Source organism: Myxocyprinus asiaticus, chromosome 6 (genome assembly GCF_019703515.2).
Source record: "Myxocyprinus asiaticus isolate MX2 ecotype Aquarium Trade chromosome 6, UBuf_Myxa_2, whole genome shotgun sequence".
Classification (NCBI taxonomy): domain Eukaryota; kingdom Metazoa; phylum Chordata; class Actinopteri; order Cypriniformes; family Catostomidae; genus Myxocyprinus; species Myxocyprinus asiaticus.
Window position 1 is genome coordinate 38772440 of NC_059349.1, and position 16755 is coordinate 38789194.

At 37.2% G+C, this 16755-nt stretch overlaps 1 protein-coding gene across 6 annotated transcripts in view; it reads right to left on the minus strand.

The window, feature by feature from the left end:
• The window catches only part of LOC127441987 (unconventional myosin-IXb-like), a 51763-nt gene extending 37627 nt beyond the window's left edge, over positions 1-14136 (minus strand). For 4 of the 6 annotated variants that reach the window (XM_051699602.1, XM_051699603.1, XM_051699599.1 and 1 more), the window contains exons 1-6: positions 13855-14136; positions 12005-13438; positions 3115-3209; positions 2581-2643; positions 2172-2271; positions 1705-1805 (exon numbers count right to left, since the gene is read on the minus strand). In XM_051699602.1, coding sequence (XP_051555562.1) covers positions 1705-1805; positions 2172-2271; positions 2581-2643; positions 3115-3209; positions 12005-12841 — 1196 coding nt within the window. In that variant the 5' untranslated portion in view covers positions 12842-13438; positions 13855-14136. The remainder of the gene's footprint in view (positions 1-1704; positions 1806-2171; positions 2272-2580; positions 2644-3114; positions 3210-12004; positions 13439-13854) is intronic. The other 2 variants (XM_051699600.1, XM_051699601.1) reach the window with 2 other exon arrangements.
• Between the last annotated feature and the right edge of the window lie 2619 nt (positions 14137-16755).

The window sequence follows — 16755 nt, forward strand, 5'->3', positions numbered from 1 at the left end:
GTATTTTCTACACTAAGTCTAATATAAATGAATAAGTGCTTTTAGAGGGCATAGGGTTGGAAAATATACAACCAATATATCAATAAAATCAGCCATTATTCTTCAAAAATTACATGGTTCTCCAAGGTTTTTCAAAGAATTACACTGTGGCATGGGGGGCATGGTCATGTGTCCGTCTGTGGGAGGGAGAGAGCGGTAAGGCTCATCACCTGTCTCTAATTATTGTGATGGCACAGGGAGACCTGAAAATGCACGCCAGAGCGTCAGAGTGGGGGAGAGAGACCAGAGCCTGTTCCTGTAGATGTATTTAATACTACTGACCTGTTTGTGTGTTTGGCCACCAAGAGCCCTTTTTGTTTTAGTTTTGTAAGACCCTGAGAGAGAGTAATAAAATACTCACTTTTGACTGTTCGCTGTCTCCTGACTTCGAATAGCTCACGAATTTAGAACTGTGTTACATACATGTTACATGACCACAAAAACATGGTATTTATTACATGTAACTTTTGGGTACTTTTTTGTAACTGTAGCAATGTCAATTGACTTATATTGGAATTCATCTTGAGTAACTGTTCAAGTTCCAACTTGACATGACATCTTTATTTTCCATATTGTATTTTAATACTCTGACAGATTGCAGTGCACATTGGAAGTCTTGATGCATTTTTCCCTCCGTGCCATGTACAGACTTGTACAGGAGCAGAATTCTTCATTTGTTAGTCACTTGTTAGAATGCAGTAGGTTAATTTTCAGCAATGTGTCTGTACATCCCTTCAGATTATATCTAATTAGATATCATAAATCTCAATAGCAACTCTAATTTACACTGAAGTATTCAGTATTTCTGAGGTATACTAAATTCCTATACATGGTCATTTATTCTTGAAGTACAATTCAGTGGTTTTAACAGGGCTAATGAACAGTATTAGATTAAACAAACAGAGGAATATTTTGATAGCGCCACAAAACTAACGTGTTATACTTTTAGGTACAGTCACTACAAATGGCTTACTTATAGTTGACCATATACACTCACTGAGCACTTTATTAGGAACACCTGTACACCTAATTATTCATGCGATTATCTAATGAGCCAAATGTTTGGCAGCAGTGCAGTGCATAAAATCAGATATGGCTATGGGTCAGGAGCTTCATTTAATGTTTAAAATCAACCATCAGAATTTCAGTGATTTCGACCGTGGCATGATTGTTGGTGCCAGACGGGCTGGTTTGAGTATATCTGTAACTGCTGATCTCCTGGGATTTTCACGCACAACAGTCTCTAGAGTTTACTTAGAATGGTGCAAAAACAAAAAACATTCAGTGAGCGGCAGTTCTGCGGAAGGAAATGCCTTGTTGATGAGAGAGGTCAACGGAGAATGGTCAGACTGGTTTGAGCTGACAAAGGCTATGGTAACTCAGATAACCACTCTGTTCAATTGTAGTGAGAAGAACAGCATCTCAGAATGCACAACACGTCAAACCTTGAGGCGGATGTGCTACAACAGTAGAACACCATGTCAGGCACTTTATTAGGAACATAGTGTTCCTAAACTGCTCAGTGAGTGTATATTAAGCTGGAGTACGTGAAAAAAAATTAAACACAGAAACAATTACACTCATCAGCCACAGATACTTGATATAATGTTTTAAATAGAATTTACTTAAAAATGCAGTGCAAACATTTTTCTTTAGTGCACTCACTGTTTTTTTGTAGGAGGCAGAAAACCGACCATCTCCATGGCCTGATGAAGCCTCTTGAACTCGTGTTTCATTTCTGCTTGATCCTCCAAAAATGGGTTCTCCTGTGAGTGGCAGAAGGGTGGAGAAATGGTGGAAGAACTCAGTAGTGACATTGTGAAAGACAATTTGGAGAGAACTTAAAAACAGAAGTAATTTGACAACTGTTGACATAACAGAAAGAGAATAGAACTATAACATTTACATGGATAGAACAGTCCAAATACTTAGGTCTTTTTCTCATGACAAACATCTAAGAAGCTCATGCAAAAGTAATTTGCTCTCCATTTAAATTGAGATAAGGACAATCTGGCATTGCATATAGGCACAAAATGCTATTAGTTAATTGGAGAGTACCAGGAACACAAATCAAAACTGAAATTTCTTCATAAGGGAATGTTAATTCTCTGTGAAGGTTATGCAAACAGTACTTGTTTGAGGTAGTGGTAGTCTTCAGGCCGCAGTAGCTTGAATTCATCTCTCTCGTCTTCTGGGGCGCCAATCAAAAGATAGTAAAAAACATGATAATTCCTGCGGGCCAGACATAAAGCAAATGTGAGTAAGTATATTGGGGTTCATTTTTCATAAAACTAGCTATTTGTTTTGCTTAACTGTGTCAAAGAAACACATACTGTAACGCTGAGATGCACTGTCATAACAAATCTAACTTCTATAATTTTGAGATCCTTTGAAAAAAGAAATACTCCACTAACCAAAAGACAGATTTTCATCTACAAGTTACATGTCTGTGTGTATAGTAACAATTCAGGTGCAAAATAAATATATGTAAAACAGTTAAGTTGGTGTGGAGGTCAGTGTGATGTATTATTTTTTTTTTACCTTTCAGTTTTTCCTCTGGACACCAGACGGCATTTCTCTAGTAGGTACTTCTCAACAACAGCCCTGGGAACCATACATTACATTAAGTTCTGGCATTTAATTTTTTAAATTATTAACATGTAGACCTTTAATAATAATTAAACTGCCAATTATATTTAGAAGAGAATAATGTGAGGACAGGAAACAATGTAAAGAATGGGAGGGGGAAGGGATCAGGAAATGACACAAGGTGGATTTTAACCTGTGTCACCCATTATTGCACCACAAATCAATGTGCATCACTAAGCCACGCCAGTTTTTAGCATTTTTAATTCAAGTCTGAACAATATCTTTGATAAGAGACCAGTCTCCATGCTCTGCACATGGCAAACATTTCTTTTAATAATAAATAAGCGATTGCCCTGGAAGACGATATGCGTGGGTGTTACATTGGTGTGATGTTTATAAAAAGATCCCCATCTCTTGTGTGGCTAAAGGCAGTCACAGAGTTCTGCTGTGTGACGTAGAATGTGCTGAAGTGCACAGATGACTCACCCTCTCACAACACCACTCTCCAGATAATTCACTTGAATGAACTTCCCAAAGCGGCTTGAGTTGTTGTTGTAGGCCGTTTTAGCATTGCCAAAGGCCTGAGGAGATTAAGAAAAGGAATGCACATTGCTTTTGAGGTCACGGAAAAATTTTAATATTTCAGACAAAACATAGATATGGTGTTCATGAATGCCAACAGACAACAGAGTTGGAGGAGGCAACTGATTTAAGGATGGCTAAAAACTCAAAGTCAGCTATAGTCTTAAAAACTAGAAGCTTGTCACAAACAGCCTGGAACTCAAACCACAGCCAACACAGTTTCATGTTACTGATGTTACAGGCATTCATTTAGTCATTAATATTTGTTGCTCAAACCACAGCAAGTAGGTCATCATTGATAGATTGGTTGCAAAAAAAAACTTTTGGAAAACACCTTTAATACTTGCACTATACTAACTATAAGGGCCTTGGTCTCTATTTTGATTTATTTGATGATTTAGTTAAAGCCGATAAGTGTAATGTTTTCAAAATTAAATACTTTCTGGAGTCGCGAGTTCGAATCCAGGGTGTGCTGAGTGACTCCAGCCAGGTCTCCTAAGCAACCAAATTGGCCTGGTTGATAGGGAGGTTACAGTCAAATGGGGTAACCTCCTCGTGTTCGCGATTAGTGGTTCTCGCGCTCCACGTGCAGAGTCTCCGCGGTGTCATGCACGACAAGCCACGTGATAAAATGCGCGGATTGACGGTCTCGGAAGCGGAGGTAACTGAGACTTGTCCTCCACCACCCGGACTGAGGTGAGTAATCGCGCCATCATGAGGACCTACTAAGTAGTGGGAATTGGGCATTCCAAATTGGGAGAAAAGGGGATAAAAAAAAATAATTTTCATACTTTTTCATATGCTAGCTTGAAGGGACAGTTCACCCAAAAATAAAAATTCTCTCATTATTTACTCACCCTCATGCCATCCCAGACGTGTGACTTTCTTTCTTCTGCAGAACACAAAGATTTTTAGAAGAATATTTCAGCTCTATAGGTGCATTCAATGCAAGTGAATGGTGGTCAGAACTTTGAAGGTCCAAAAAGCATATAAAGGCATCTTAAAAGTAATCTATATGATTCCAATGGTTTAATCCATGTCTTCTGAAGCGATTTGATATGTGTGGGTGAGAAAAAGATAAATATTTAAGTCCTTTTTTCCTATAAATCTCCACTTTCACTTTCATATTCTTCTACTTTTGTTTTGGGCGATTCACATTCTTTCTGCATATCAACACCTATTGGGCAGGGAGGAGAATTTATGGTAAAAAAAAAGTACTTAAATATTGATTTGTTTCTTACCCTCACCTATCATTTAGCTTCAGATGACATGGATTAAAACACTGGAGTCATATAGATTACCTTTATACTGCCTTTATGTCCTTTTTGGAGCTTAAAAGTTCTGGTCACCATTCAGTTGCATTGAATAGGCCAACAGAGCTAAAATATTCCCCTAAAAATCTATGTTTGTGTTCAACAGAAGAAAGTCATACACATCTGGGGTGATATGAGAGTAAGTAAATGATGAGAGAATTTTATTTTTTGTGTGAACTATCCCTTTTATATGCACAGACAACAATAAGTAACCCCTTTGTTGGTTAATTTCTCCAAAACACTTTAGTTTTGTAGCACTTTCAAAACTTTGCTCTGGTTTTTTGAGCAGTTCAGCATGACAACATTTAGTTGGGGGGAGTGTTAAGGAAACAATTTGTCACTGTTTTTGCGATTCTGTTAGGTGACGCTAGTTTACAAACTGTCATTTCTGCAGAAGGACTCTAAGCGAACAAGTAACAACAGGCTTGCACATTGCTCCCTATTGATTTTCAATACAATCTACTTTTGCCAACATTCAGGACTTTTCCTGATGTTTTTACCTTTGCTTTAAATAAATAGTTTCCATGTCTCACTTCCATGTTGCAATGTAGGAAAATAAATACTGACGAAAGAGAGGGAGAGAACGCTGAACGAGATGTTACTTAGAATCTGTCAGTTGTCGAGTTATCGCCTGCCTGACAGAGCCTGTCTTAACATGACGTACATCATCTCTTTCTGGAAGTCTGACAAAGCCAATGCCCTGGGGTTCTACAAATGGAACGGAGAAGCTCAGACTTGTCAGCTCCACAACCCGACCTGGAACAGAACTAACACAAATCAATAATGTTATACTCCTTAAAAGGATAGTTCAACCAAATTTCTCATTGTTTTACTCACCCTCATGCTGTTTTAAACATGTATGACATTCTTTCTTCCGTGGAACACAAAAGATGATGTTAGGCAGTATACTGTATAAGTTTCAGTAATCATTCACTTTCATGGCATCTTTTTTTCTCAAACAATAACAGTGTACGTTGACTGAGGCTAAACATCTCCTTTTGTGTTCTATGGAGTAAAGCCATATGGTTTGCAACAACATGAGGGAGAGTAAATAACAGAACTGTCATATTTGGATGAACGTTAAGAGCAGCCACGTGTGCCTGGTCTCCTAAGCAACCAAATTGGCCCGGTTGCTAGGGAGGGTAGAGTCACATGGGGTAACCTCCTCGTGGTCGCTATAATGTGGTTCTTGCTCTCGGTGGGGCGCATGGCGAGTTGTGCGTGGATCCAGGAAAAGGGTTGGGAACCACTGACTTAGGATTACGATTTTAAAACAATAGCACTGGCTACTTCAAAATTCTACCTACTTTAATTTTGTCATCCAAAGGGGCTGATATAACAGGGTTAACCAGTAAATATCATATCTTACCAGGACCGTTACGAACTTCAAGGCTTTTAGAGTTTCTAGATAAGTACAAACGACTAAATGGGACAAATGGACTGGTAATAGATGTCTAATGATGAACTCTGGGGAAAAGCTGTACACTTCCATTATCTGTACAAGAGCTATGCTCTCTAAATCGAAACAATAATTGAGGGGGTGGAGTCTCTGGTAAAGATGCATAACAAACCATGTGTAAATAACACTACCAGACAAACAATGTCCACATTATCAGGGGGTTCAAGTTAAGCAATATACAAAAGTCTATTTGAGATCATGATACAGGGACAGGTGTTTTTTTATTCATTTAAACTAAAAGAGAGAAAAAGATTACATAGAAACCAAATATATGAAGTAACACTTTACAAAAGGTGTATTTGTACTACCATGTAGTATTTGGACATGGTACTTCTTTGAACTAATTTGTAGTGCCATGTAAATACCAAATTATCAGCATTATAATTTGAGTGCAAGGTTGAAACCAACCAAATTATATTGCTGATAATATAATTTGTAATAATTGGCACAAATGAAACATTTTAAGACTTCTGGACCCAACTGAAAATCAAAGTACAATTCTATTTCTGTTTGACACCATCAATATACCACTGTACTAAATAATTGAGATGAATTACTAAAGCCACAATTTCCCAAGCTTGTTGTAACCAATAAGGCCTAGTTCTTAACTCAATCTGGGAGCAACAGGATTTAAGTGGTTAATTTTAAGAACCGGTTTTATGTTCACTGTGACACATGATAACCAATAAAACATCTGATGTACTTAATAAAATACACATCAAATATTAATGGTCACATCCTCAGTGTGCAGCCATATGGTGTGATGCTTGTAACAATCCTCGTTCTAGTTGCTTGTTCTGCTTATTTTCTACACAACTACTCATAACCTACATTTTTTCCATAACTTCATAAGAAATTCTATTTTAATCAATGAGGCGTAATGCAAGCCGCTTTGTTCCTCTTTGTCATTCACTTTCTTTGTAAGCATTGCTGCAGAACTGAGAGGGGCTGGGACAGTTTTGATAAAAGAAAATGGCTGTTAGGAAACTTGTTCAACCTGTTTAGGATCAGATTGAGAATCCCAGCAGGTTAGTGTGCCACAAGCAGTGAGTGACAGAATAGTCTGGGGGGAGGGACTTCAGATTACAGAGAGTAACCCTCAGAATTACGAGTTGGACCAGACGGAATATGCACTTTTTTCACATTTTCTGTATTGATTTTGGGGGGAAATCTGTGAAATTCTATGCAATGGATTTAAACAGAGCTGAGAGTACTACTTAAAACAAACAAACAAGTCAAAATATTAAATAAGCATGTAAGAGGCAGGGGATGTGCAGAAAATTGGAGAATGATGGAAGTCCAACTCTATAGAATTATAAAACGTTTATAAAACTAGAAATACGAAAATATCCTGGACCAAAGAGAAGAGAATTTCTTGGTTACAGCACTAAATATTGCGAAATAATACTAAAAGGTGTGCTTGTTGCTTTAACAACAACAGCTGTTAAAAAGGACAAGGCCCACACTAAAGTAGTGCCAGTCCTCGGAAATGAACTTACCAAAGCAAAAGAATTCATTCAGTGGAAAAGCGACAAAAATGGCCATTGACTTTGGTTACTTAAATAACAGTGTATGGAAAACTCACGCAAGGTAAGACTACCAATCTTTTAGGCATGTTGTCAAATATCGATTATTGATCTGCATATTTTATCGATATATTAACATTATCCGACATTTAAATTGGAAGCTGTGGCATGAGGGCGTGGTCATGTGTCTGTCTGTGGGAGAGGGAAAGCGGTAAGGCTCGTCACCTGGGCTGTAATTACTTTAACACCTGTCTCTCATTATAGTGATGGCGGAGGGAGACCTGATAAGGCGCACCAGAGTGTCAGAGTGGGAGGAAGAGTGGCAAAGGAACTGATGTCTGAAGGACTGGCAGGCAGAGACTGCATTTTATAGTTCCATGAGCCCTGTTTGAGTTGGCCATTGAGAGCCGTTTTTCTGTTTGACCTGATTGTGTGGGAGGAAATAAATACTCACCTCAACTGTTCGCTGTCTCCTGACTCCTCCATTGCCCACAAACTTAGATCTTTCACAGAAGCCTAATTTGCGTGCTTTTCAATTCACTCAGTTGGGCTTCGGTTGAATGTCTGGCGTAATAGTGTTGGGAGACCACAAGGGGTGATATAACATTTACTGAAGCAAGTGCAAAGCACAGGTATCACAACAAAGGACAGGTATTTTAGAGCTCCTTGCACAGTGTGCATACAGACCGAAGTTACAAAGGTTTTTGAACATCAAGAATGAAAGTGACTTTCATGAGTTTGCAGGTTAGTGTATGAAACTGGTTTAACAACGCAAACTAAACGATGAGAAATTATTATACGATTTAGATGTTTGAATCTTTGAAGAGGTTTCATTCAAGCTGTCAAACCACAAAAAGACATACTTGTAATTGAAAATACACAAAGTTTCACTTTGTGACGCTGCAGATTTCTGAGCAATCTCGAGAGATGGCAGTGTGTGCGTACGGACCTTCATAGAAAATAACTGTTTCGAATTTTAGAACGGGCCATGTCTTTTGTCAAATGCTTCCGGTGCGTGACCCCCTTTTATTTTATTTTATATAATTTCCCTGCTGCTCACGCTTTACCAAAGTTGTGTTGAGAAATATCTTTGAAAACACAAAGACTATTGTGTAACGGGTAGCCCTATTTATATCTGAAAAAAATCCCAATATATATGGATAATCATCATGAAAATCTTCTGATTATCAATGTGTGAAAAATGCATCGATCCCAAGCCTACAATCTGTCATTCACCTCATTGTTTAAGTATTTACAATGGTAGCACTTAAAAATGTCAGAGTGTGTTAAAAACTCTTACCACTATGATTACTTCATCTTTATAGTGAAAAACAGTTTCACAGTGACTCAGTGAGTTCTTGATCTATAGTCTCTATTTATTATGTTTGTGGAGACTGGAGGTCTGTCTGGATTCCCCTTTTCCATGGAAGAAGCAGAGGAAGCAGTGTGAAAATGCCCTGTCGTGTGACAGGAATGAACAGTTTCTAGATCCTCCTTAAACATGTTTTTTAAGGGAGTAAAGGGATAACTATTCTGGAACAAAATCATCAAGAGCACAGCCAATAGGGCCAGGCAAGTTCATGGTTAGAATGAGGCGAGAACATAAAGAACTGATTTTTTCTGAAACATTTGACAGTTTTTCAGTCTCACACCTTTCATTGTAATCTTTCTCTGCTAATGGCCCTCAACATGCACAGCTAAAAACATGCAAAATATGATGAGAGACAAGCCACTACTGCTTCCTGCAGAGAGGTCATCATTTCCGCTCTGAAAGGGCCTGCTTATCAATAAATCAAGATACAGAGATGAGCTGAATCTCTACAATCTCTTTTTTACGTTGCATAGTTTTGTTCATGGTTTTCGATGATGAGTGCACATCTTTCAACCTATCCATGTTTTCAACTACCTAATTTGGCAGGTTTCTACCAAGTGACATGAATTTGCGCCAAAATACCACAGAGTTTGATTGGATGTGTGGCCTTTGCCGTCAACAACAAAATACATGGCAAGCTTCTTCTCCTCCCATTTAAAAAGTTGATATGGTGATCTTTTACATCTTTTTATATTTGCAATGATATGGTTATTTACATTCAGCATGGTTTTTCTCCTGCTGTTCACAACCCTATCAGAACAAACCTCTGACCCATTTTTGGTCAGGACCAAGCAGTACTACAAGTGCAACTGATTCAAGGGCCATAAGCCTTAAAGGGTTACTTCAGCCGGAAATTCTCTCATAATTTACTCATCTCATGCCATCCCAGATGTGAATCCACAAATTAAGATTTTTAGAAAAATATCTCAGCTCTGTAGGTCCATTAAATGCAAGTGAACGGTGACCAGAACTCCAAAAGCTCCAAAAAGGAGATAATGTCAGCATAAAAATTACCCATGAGACTCCAGTGGTTTAATCAACGTCTTCTGAAGTGATCAAGTTGGTTTTAAGTGGGAACAGACCAAAATATAACTCCTTTTTCACTTTACATCTTGACAGCAGTCTCCTTGGCAATCATGATTTCAAGCTTGATTTCCTTTTTGGAGCTTTTGGAGGGCCCAGTTTTTCAAAAAGTTTAATCTGGAAATCCCATGTTTTGCTATCCAGGATCAGGTGACCCATCTTATTTTTGTACCTGTTTTTCAAAGCAACATTGGATTGGATCACCCTGATCCAGATTGAAGATTACCAAATCCGGGTTACCAGTGCTCTAAATGGGACTACACATCACAATGTAGTCTACTAGCTATGTAAAGAACAACAGGTAGAATAGCCAGCGTGGGGTCACTTTAAGTGTTTTTATTTGAAGAGATAGGAAACAGCACAATAAAACAATACAAACATCCCCTTCCATTTTCAGTTTCTTTTAAACAGTCAGACCCCTCATCTGACCCACAACAAATAAATAAAAACAATCAAATATACATTATTCACAAATACACTGTGGATATTTTGAACAAGTGTTTTAAATCATAAAAAAGCTAAATGTCCAATAGTTAACAAAATAAAGAACGTTCAGAGTTTTTGAAGCCCTGCTTTTAGAAGGCGGATATCAAGTCTGGCTTTGGTTTGCTGTAGTTGAGTAAGAGTATTGCCTGTATTGTCCTGCACAACATCACTACCAGGCGTAATGTTACTCAGAATGAGGGACTGACTGGATGTGCAATAAGGGATGCAATTGTTAGAAACTACTTTTGACTGGTTCATCTCTGATGATTGTATCATTGTAATTAATATACAGTGATAAATAGGGGGCCTGGGTAGCTCAGTGATAAAGATGCTAACTACCACCCCTGGAGTTCGCTAGTTCGCTAGTTCAAATCCCAGGGTGTGCTGAGTGACTCCAGCCAGGTCTCCTATGTAACCAAATTGGCCCGGTTGCTAGGGAGCGTAGAGTCACATGGGGTAACCTCCTCGTGGTCGCTCTAATGTGGTTCGTTCTCGGTGGGGCGCGTGGCGAGTTGAGCGTGGATGCCGCGGTGGATGGCATGAAGCCTCCACACGTGATATGTCTCCGTGGCAACGCGCTCAACAAGCCACGTGATAAGATGCACGGGTTGGCAGTCTCAGATGAGGAGGCAGCTGGGATTCTTCCTCCGTCACCCGGATTGAGGCGAATCACTACGCGACCACGAGGACTTAAAAGCACAATGGGAATTGGGCATTCCAAATTGGGTGAAAATAAAATTATATATATATATATACACACACACATACATATTGTGGTAAATAACAGTTAAAATTAAATATATTATTTTTTGTTTGATATTGACAGCTGTTTGGGGGATTATTTTATGGGGACAAAATATATATATATTTTTTTACTTTACTGTACTAAAAGGCTTAATAGGTAGCCTAATGTCTACTTTATCTATTTTATCACTGTAACAGTTAAACAAATCAATTGTAAGATATAAATAAATGTATATATACTACATGATACAAATGTTGTATTATTTGACCAATTTTAAAGTTTTATTACATTTTGTTCCTGCAATCCACCCTGAATCCACCCTTCTGCTGGGATCAGGATAATCCTGATTTTTTGGATCAAAGGTATCCCAATCTAAAAAGTTTTGAACAACACATACTGAAGGTTTGATCCAGATCAAAACCAAGACTGGATTACATGATCTAATCTGATTTCAGAATACTTTTTTTCTTTTGAACAACCCATTTTCAAGATTTGATCCAATCCGACAGCCAAAATACGATCAGATTACTTCTGAACAACTGGCCGCATTGCATGGACCTACAGAGCTGAGATATTCTTCTAAAATTCTTTGTTTGTGTTCAGAAGAAGAAAGAAAGTCACACATACCTGGGATGGCATGAGAGTGAGTAAATGATGAGAGATGAGAGATGATGGGTGAACTATCCTTTTATATAATCACAACAACTACCACCAACCAATTTTAGATCCTTTCTTGGTTTACTTTCGCAACCAAGGTGTCAGACTATAAAGTGAATGTGTAAAAACCTCAAACCCACAGTAGAAACATACCTCTAAAACAGGGCCTGCCCCCAGGATGGTTCTCTCCACTCCACTAGTATAACCCTTCTGACTTAGGGCGGTCAAGCAGTGGATAAGGAAATTGGTGCTTTGCGTTTTGCCAGAACCACTCTCCCCAGATATGACGATGCACTGATTGACCCGTTTGTTCAGCATAGCGTGGAAGGCAGCATCGGCAATGGCAAAGACGTGAGGTTCTAACTTGCCCAGTGTATGGTTCTCATACATCTTGACATACTTGGGATTGTAGACAGGCAGAAACTTGAAGGGATTGATGGCGATAAGAATGTTGCTTGCATAGGTGTAGATCTTCTGTTTGTGGAAGCGATACCGTAGGGTCTCCAAGATGTTCTCCTCAGTGAGCTCAGGAAGGTTACATAAATCATCATATTCCTGAGGTTGTGGCGCAAGAAAGCCCCGAGTCACAAGTCCCTGAGGTACTTTTTCACGCCGGACAGAAGTCATAACGTCATACTGGATGGATCCATCAATGCTTCCCTCCTGAAGGGCAAAAAAGTATCCATCACTTTGAGGGTGCTGGTCTTGGGCCTTTCTGGGCCAGAGGAGGACTCTTTGAACGAGCAGATCGCTGCCTTGAAGGATCCACTCCTCTCCACCGTACTCCTGGACCTCCACGAGAACGTAAGGCTTGGATGTGTCCAAGCCAAGTGTGGAGAGAGCGGTCTTGATGACAGTGGCTGCTGTCGCCTCTTTTGGGACCCTGAGGATGCAGCATTGTTCAGGTTTGACGGAAAACCTGGGGTAGATTTGTAAAGTGCAGACCATTTCATCCTGGCAGGTTGTCCCCTTGCCGTACATGACATTCATTCTTCAAAAAAACAGACATACACTACCGGTCAGAAGTTTTGAAACACTTACTCATTCTTTATTATAATTTATTTTTCACTTTTAAAATAATAGTAAAGTCATCAAAACTATGGAATAACATAAATGGAACTATGGGAATTATGTTGTGACTAAACAAAATCCAAAATAAATCAAAACTGTGTTATAATTTAGCATCTTTAAAGTAGTCACCCTTTATCTAGAATTTGCAGACATGTACTCTTGGCATTTTCTCAACCAACTTCTTGAGGTATCACCCTGGGATGCTTTTTAAACAGTATTGAAGGAGTTCCCATCTATGTTGGGCACTTATTGGCTGCTTTTCTTTATTTTGGTCCAAGTCATCAATTTCAAAACTTTTTTTTTATTATTACATTTTAGTTTTATAATGAAACAAATGAATATGGTGGCACAATTATATTTTTGTCTACAAAACTAATTTCAAACATTTAAGCATACGCCTTCAGATCAAAAGATTTTTAAGATCATGAGAAACATTTCAGTCAAGTGTTTCAAAACTTTTGACCGGTAGTGTACACCAGCATACCACACTGCACAGTACAGCATGATAAAGTACATCTAGAGAAGAAAGGAAGAAAGAATGTGAGGGTGAGAGAGGAACAACATTCAGACCATCAGTGCATACATGTACGCACTTGTCCAGTCTAATCCTGTAAAGTAGCATAAACTGGGTGGCACACCTGCATCTATATATTGATTGAGAAATAGCAAACAAGTTCTATTCTCCCAAATGTTCAGAACATTGAACAACGAGATTTGGCCTTTTTGTTATTTCGAATATTCTTTGGCATTCAGAGAAAATAAAATGTTTCGAAAACAAATTGATAACTGATCAGTACCATCTTCATATAGCATAACGACTTTATTTCCGATGTAGCCTACCATAATAAACAACATGTACTCAGTAATCAACGTCAAGACACGTTTAAATAAATAACATATAATATAACATAACATAATACTAATAAATCTACCTGTTTTAAAACACTCTCGCAGTGTTCAAGAGCGGAGTCATATCCAACATGGAAAAAAATCCTCCCGTGCTTTCAACACAGAACTTTCAACGGTTGAAGTACTAATAAAACTCCTTAACCTGCATTATAGCGACCAAAACGTGATACACCGATATGTACGGCACAGGTAAAACTATAAAAACAGCGTTCCACAGTTCACACCGCGCTTAACCGAAGCAGACAAAATCATCAACTAGAAAATAAGGACGACCTCAATGTTGTCTCCTGAATGTTGATGGCACTTTCGATCCTTGTTACTTCCTTACATCGCAGAGCGCTTTAATTGCAGATGATGAGCGCGATGACGCGATGACACGCTGCCCTCGCCTGCATTGAAACTGCCATTGCAGTTGTGACTCGATGGCGCAGGTACACACCTGGAATAAAAATACATGCATACATACGTAGCTTACATAAAGGTTCAAAACAACATAACCATAATTGTTTATGACCATTTATATTTTAATATAAATATTTGTACATTTATTTTACACTAATATTTTTACGTTTATATTTTATAATTTGTATATATGAAAAATTATTAATATTATATATTGATTTATATTTTATATTATAGTATTAATATTATAAGTGAAAGTTTTGCAATTTAAATAAATTAATGTTTTTATATTTTATATTAATTAAAATATTGATATATATATATATATATATATATATATATATATATATATATATATATATATATATATATATAATGGCAAAGATAGACCAATAATCAAAAAAATAAAAATTAATAAATTGTGACCACAAAGATATAAAAGCAGAATTTGTGAGAGAAATGTAGGCCTATGCTTGACATAAAAGATAATAGCACAGGAAAATAAAGCATTTTTACATTCTCAAATGGATAGTTCAACCCAAAATAAAAATTCTCTCATTATTTACTCACCCTCATGCCATCCCAGATGTGTATGACTTTATTTCTTCTGCTGAACACAAACAAATATTTTTAAAAGTATATTTCAGCTCTGTAGGCCATTACAATTCTAGTGAATGTGTACCAAAATTCTGAAGCTCCAAAAGCACATAAAGGCAGCATAAAGGTAATACATACAACTCCAGTGGTTAAATCCATATCTTCAGAAGCAATATAGGTGCAGGTGAGATTTTTTTCTCCAATCAATCTCCACTTTCATTTTCACATTCTTCTTCTTCTTCTTCTTTTTTTTTTTTTTTTTGCTATTCTCATTTTAAGTGCATATCGCCACCTGCTGGTTAGGAAAGAGAATTTATAGTAAAAAATGGACTTAAATATTGATCTGTTTCTCACCTGCCCGCACCTATCATATCGCTTCTGAAGTCACACCACTGAAGTCTCATGCATTACTTTTATGCTGCCTTCATGTGCTTTTTGGAGCTTCAAAATTTTGGTACCCATTCACTTGCGATGTATGGACCTACAGAGCTGAAATATTCTTCTAAAAATCGTTTGTGTTCAGCAGAAGAAAGAAAGTCATACACATTTGGGATGGTATGAGGGTGAGTAAATGATGAGGGAATTTTCATTTTTGGGTGAACTTTTCCTTTAAAAGAATGATGGAGACTCAGAGTAATAGGATAACCACAGAAAAGCTGGATAGAGAGATTTCACAAGAATATGAGACTTAAAAAATGTATTGGGTTTCAGAAGAATAAAGAGTCAATACTGCTGAATACGCAGATGAACAAAGAGCATCCTAAATATATTTTTGATGTTGTAAAACTCGCTTTGTACAGATACAGGTCATTGAAATCTTATATGACACAAACATTTATACTTGTAATGAGTTTTTGAGACACAGGTTTAATATGGACTGCAATGACTGCACATTTTGTAAAAAATCATTGGAACATTTCTTTTATTCATTTAACTTTTTCAAAAAATAATAAATAAATAATAAATAAAAAATTGGGATGATATTAATGATTAGATACTATTGAAATATACAGTACCTGACTTGGACAACACAAGGATAAAATATAGTTTTAACTTTTTCTATAAGGTATAGAGTTGAATTTATGGTAAAATTTTGTGATTTTGGCAAAATCTTATATACTACATACGTGCAGGTTTAAAAAAAAAACAACAAAAAAAACATACAGTTTAGTTGCCATTTCAGTTGGTGGTGTTTTATAAACCGTGAAAATGTAGCCGTAATAATAATGCCCTTCAGCATCATCTTCTTTGAATATTAACCTCTTATTTTTGTTATGATTAATACATTTCTTGTTGCTGCTTCTCAGTTTCGTTGTTTCTATAACATGGTAATTTTTGTAAAGCCTATATATAATTGTTTTAATGTTTGAATAAAATAAATAAATAAATAAATAAAAAAATCTAATATGACGCAAAAGCGCGTGTTTTGTTCTCGCCAGTAGATGGCATAAAATACCGGTAGGCGGAAGCATGCATCATTAATCGCTTACTTCTGCAGCACTGAAGTCAACAAAGGGAAATCTTACATTATACGGAGTTTAATTAAAGACACTTAATACAATTTCAAATGAGTTAATGTACAGAAAAGGAAATTAAATGTATGCCTAGAATTAAAGAGTTTAAGAAATAAATGATCAAAAGTTATTTTCCAAATGGGAAATACTCAGATCATCTTTTGTTTGTGAAGAAGCAGCAAACTTGCTTATTTTATGCAGAGTAAAAACACTGTCCCCTTAAAATGTCTTCAAATTGTTGCAGCTGCTGCAGTGATTGTCAATGATGTTAAGCATGTAGAGTAGGCAAATCAGAGCTTCAACACACACATTCAAAAGGTAAAGTAGCTTTTTTGACTTTTTGTTATTTTTAAATATTTATTAATATATTTACTTTGTGTGTTTTTTTGTGCAGTCATGAAATTGAAACAT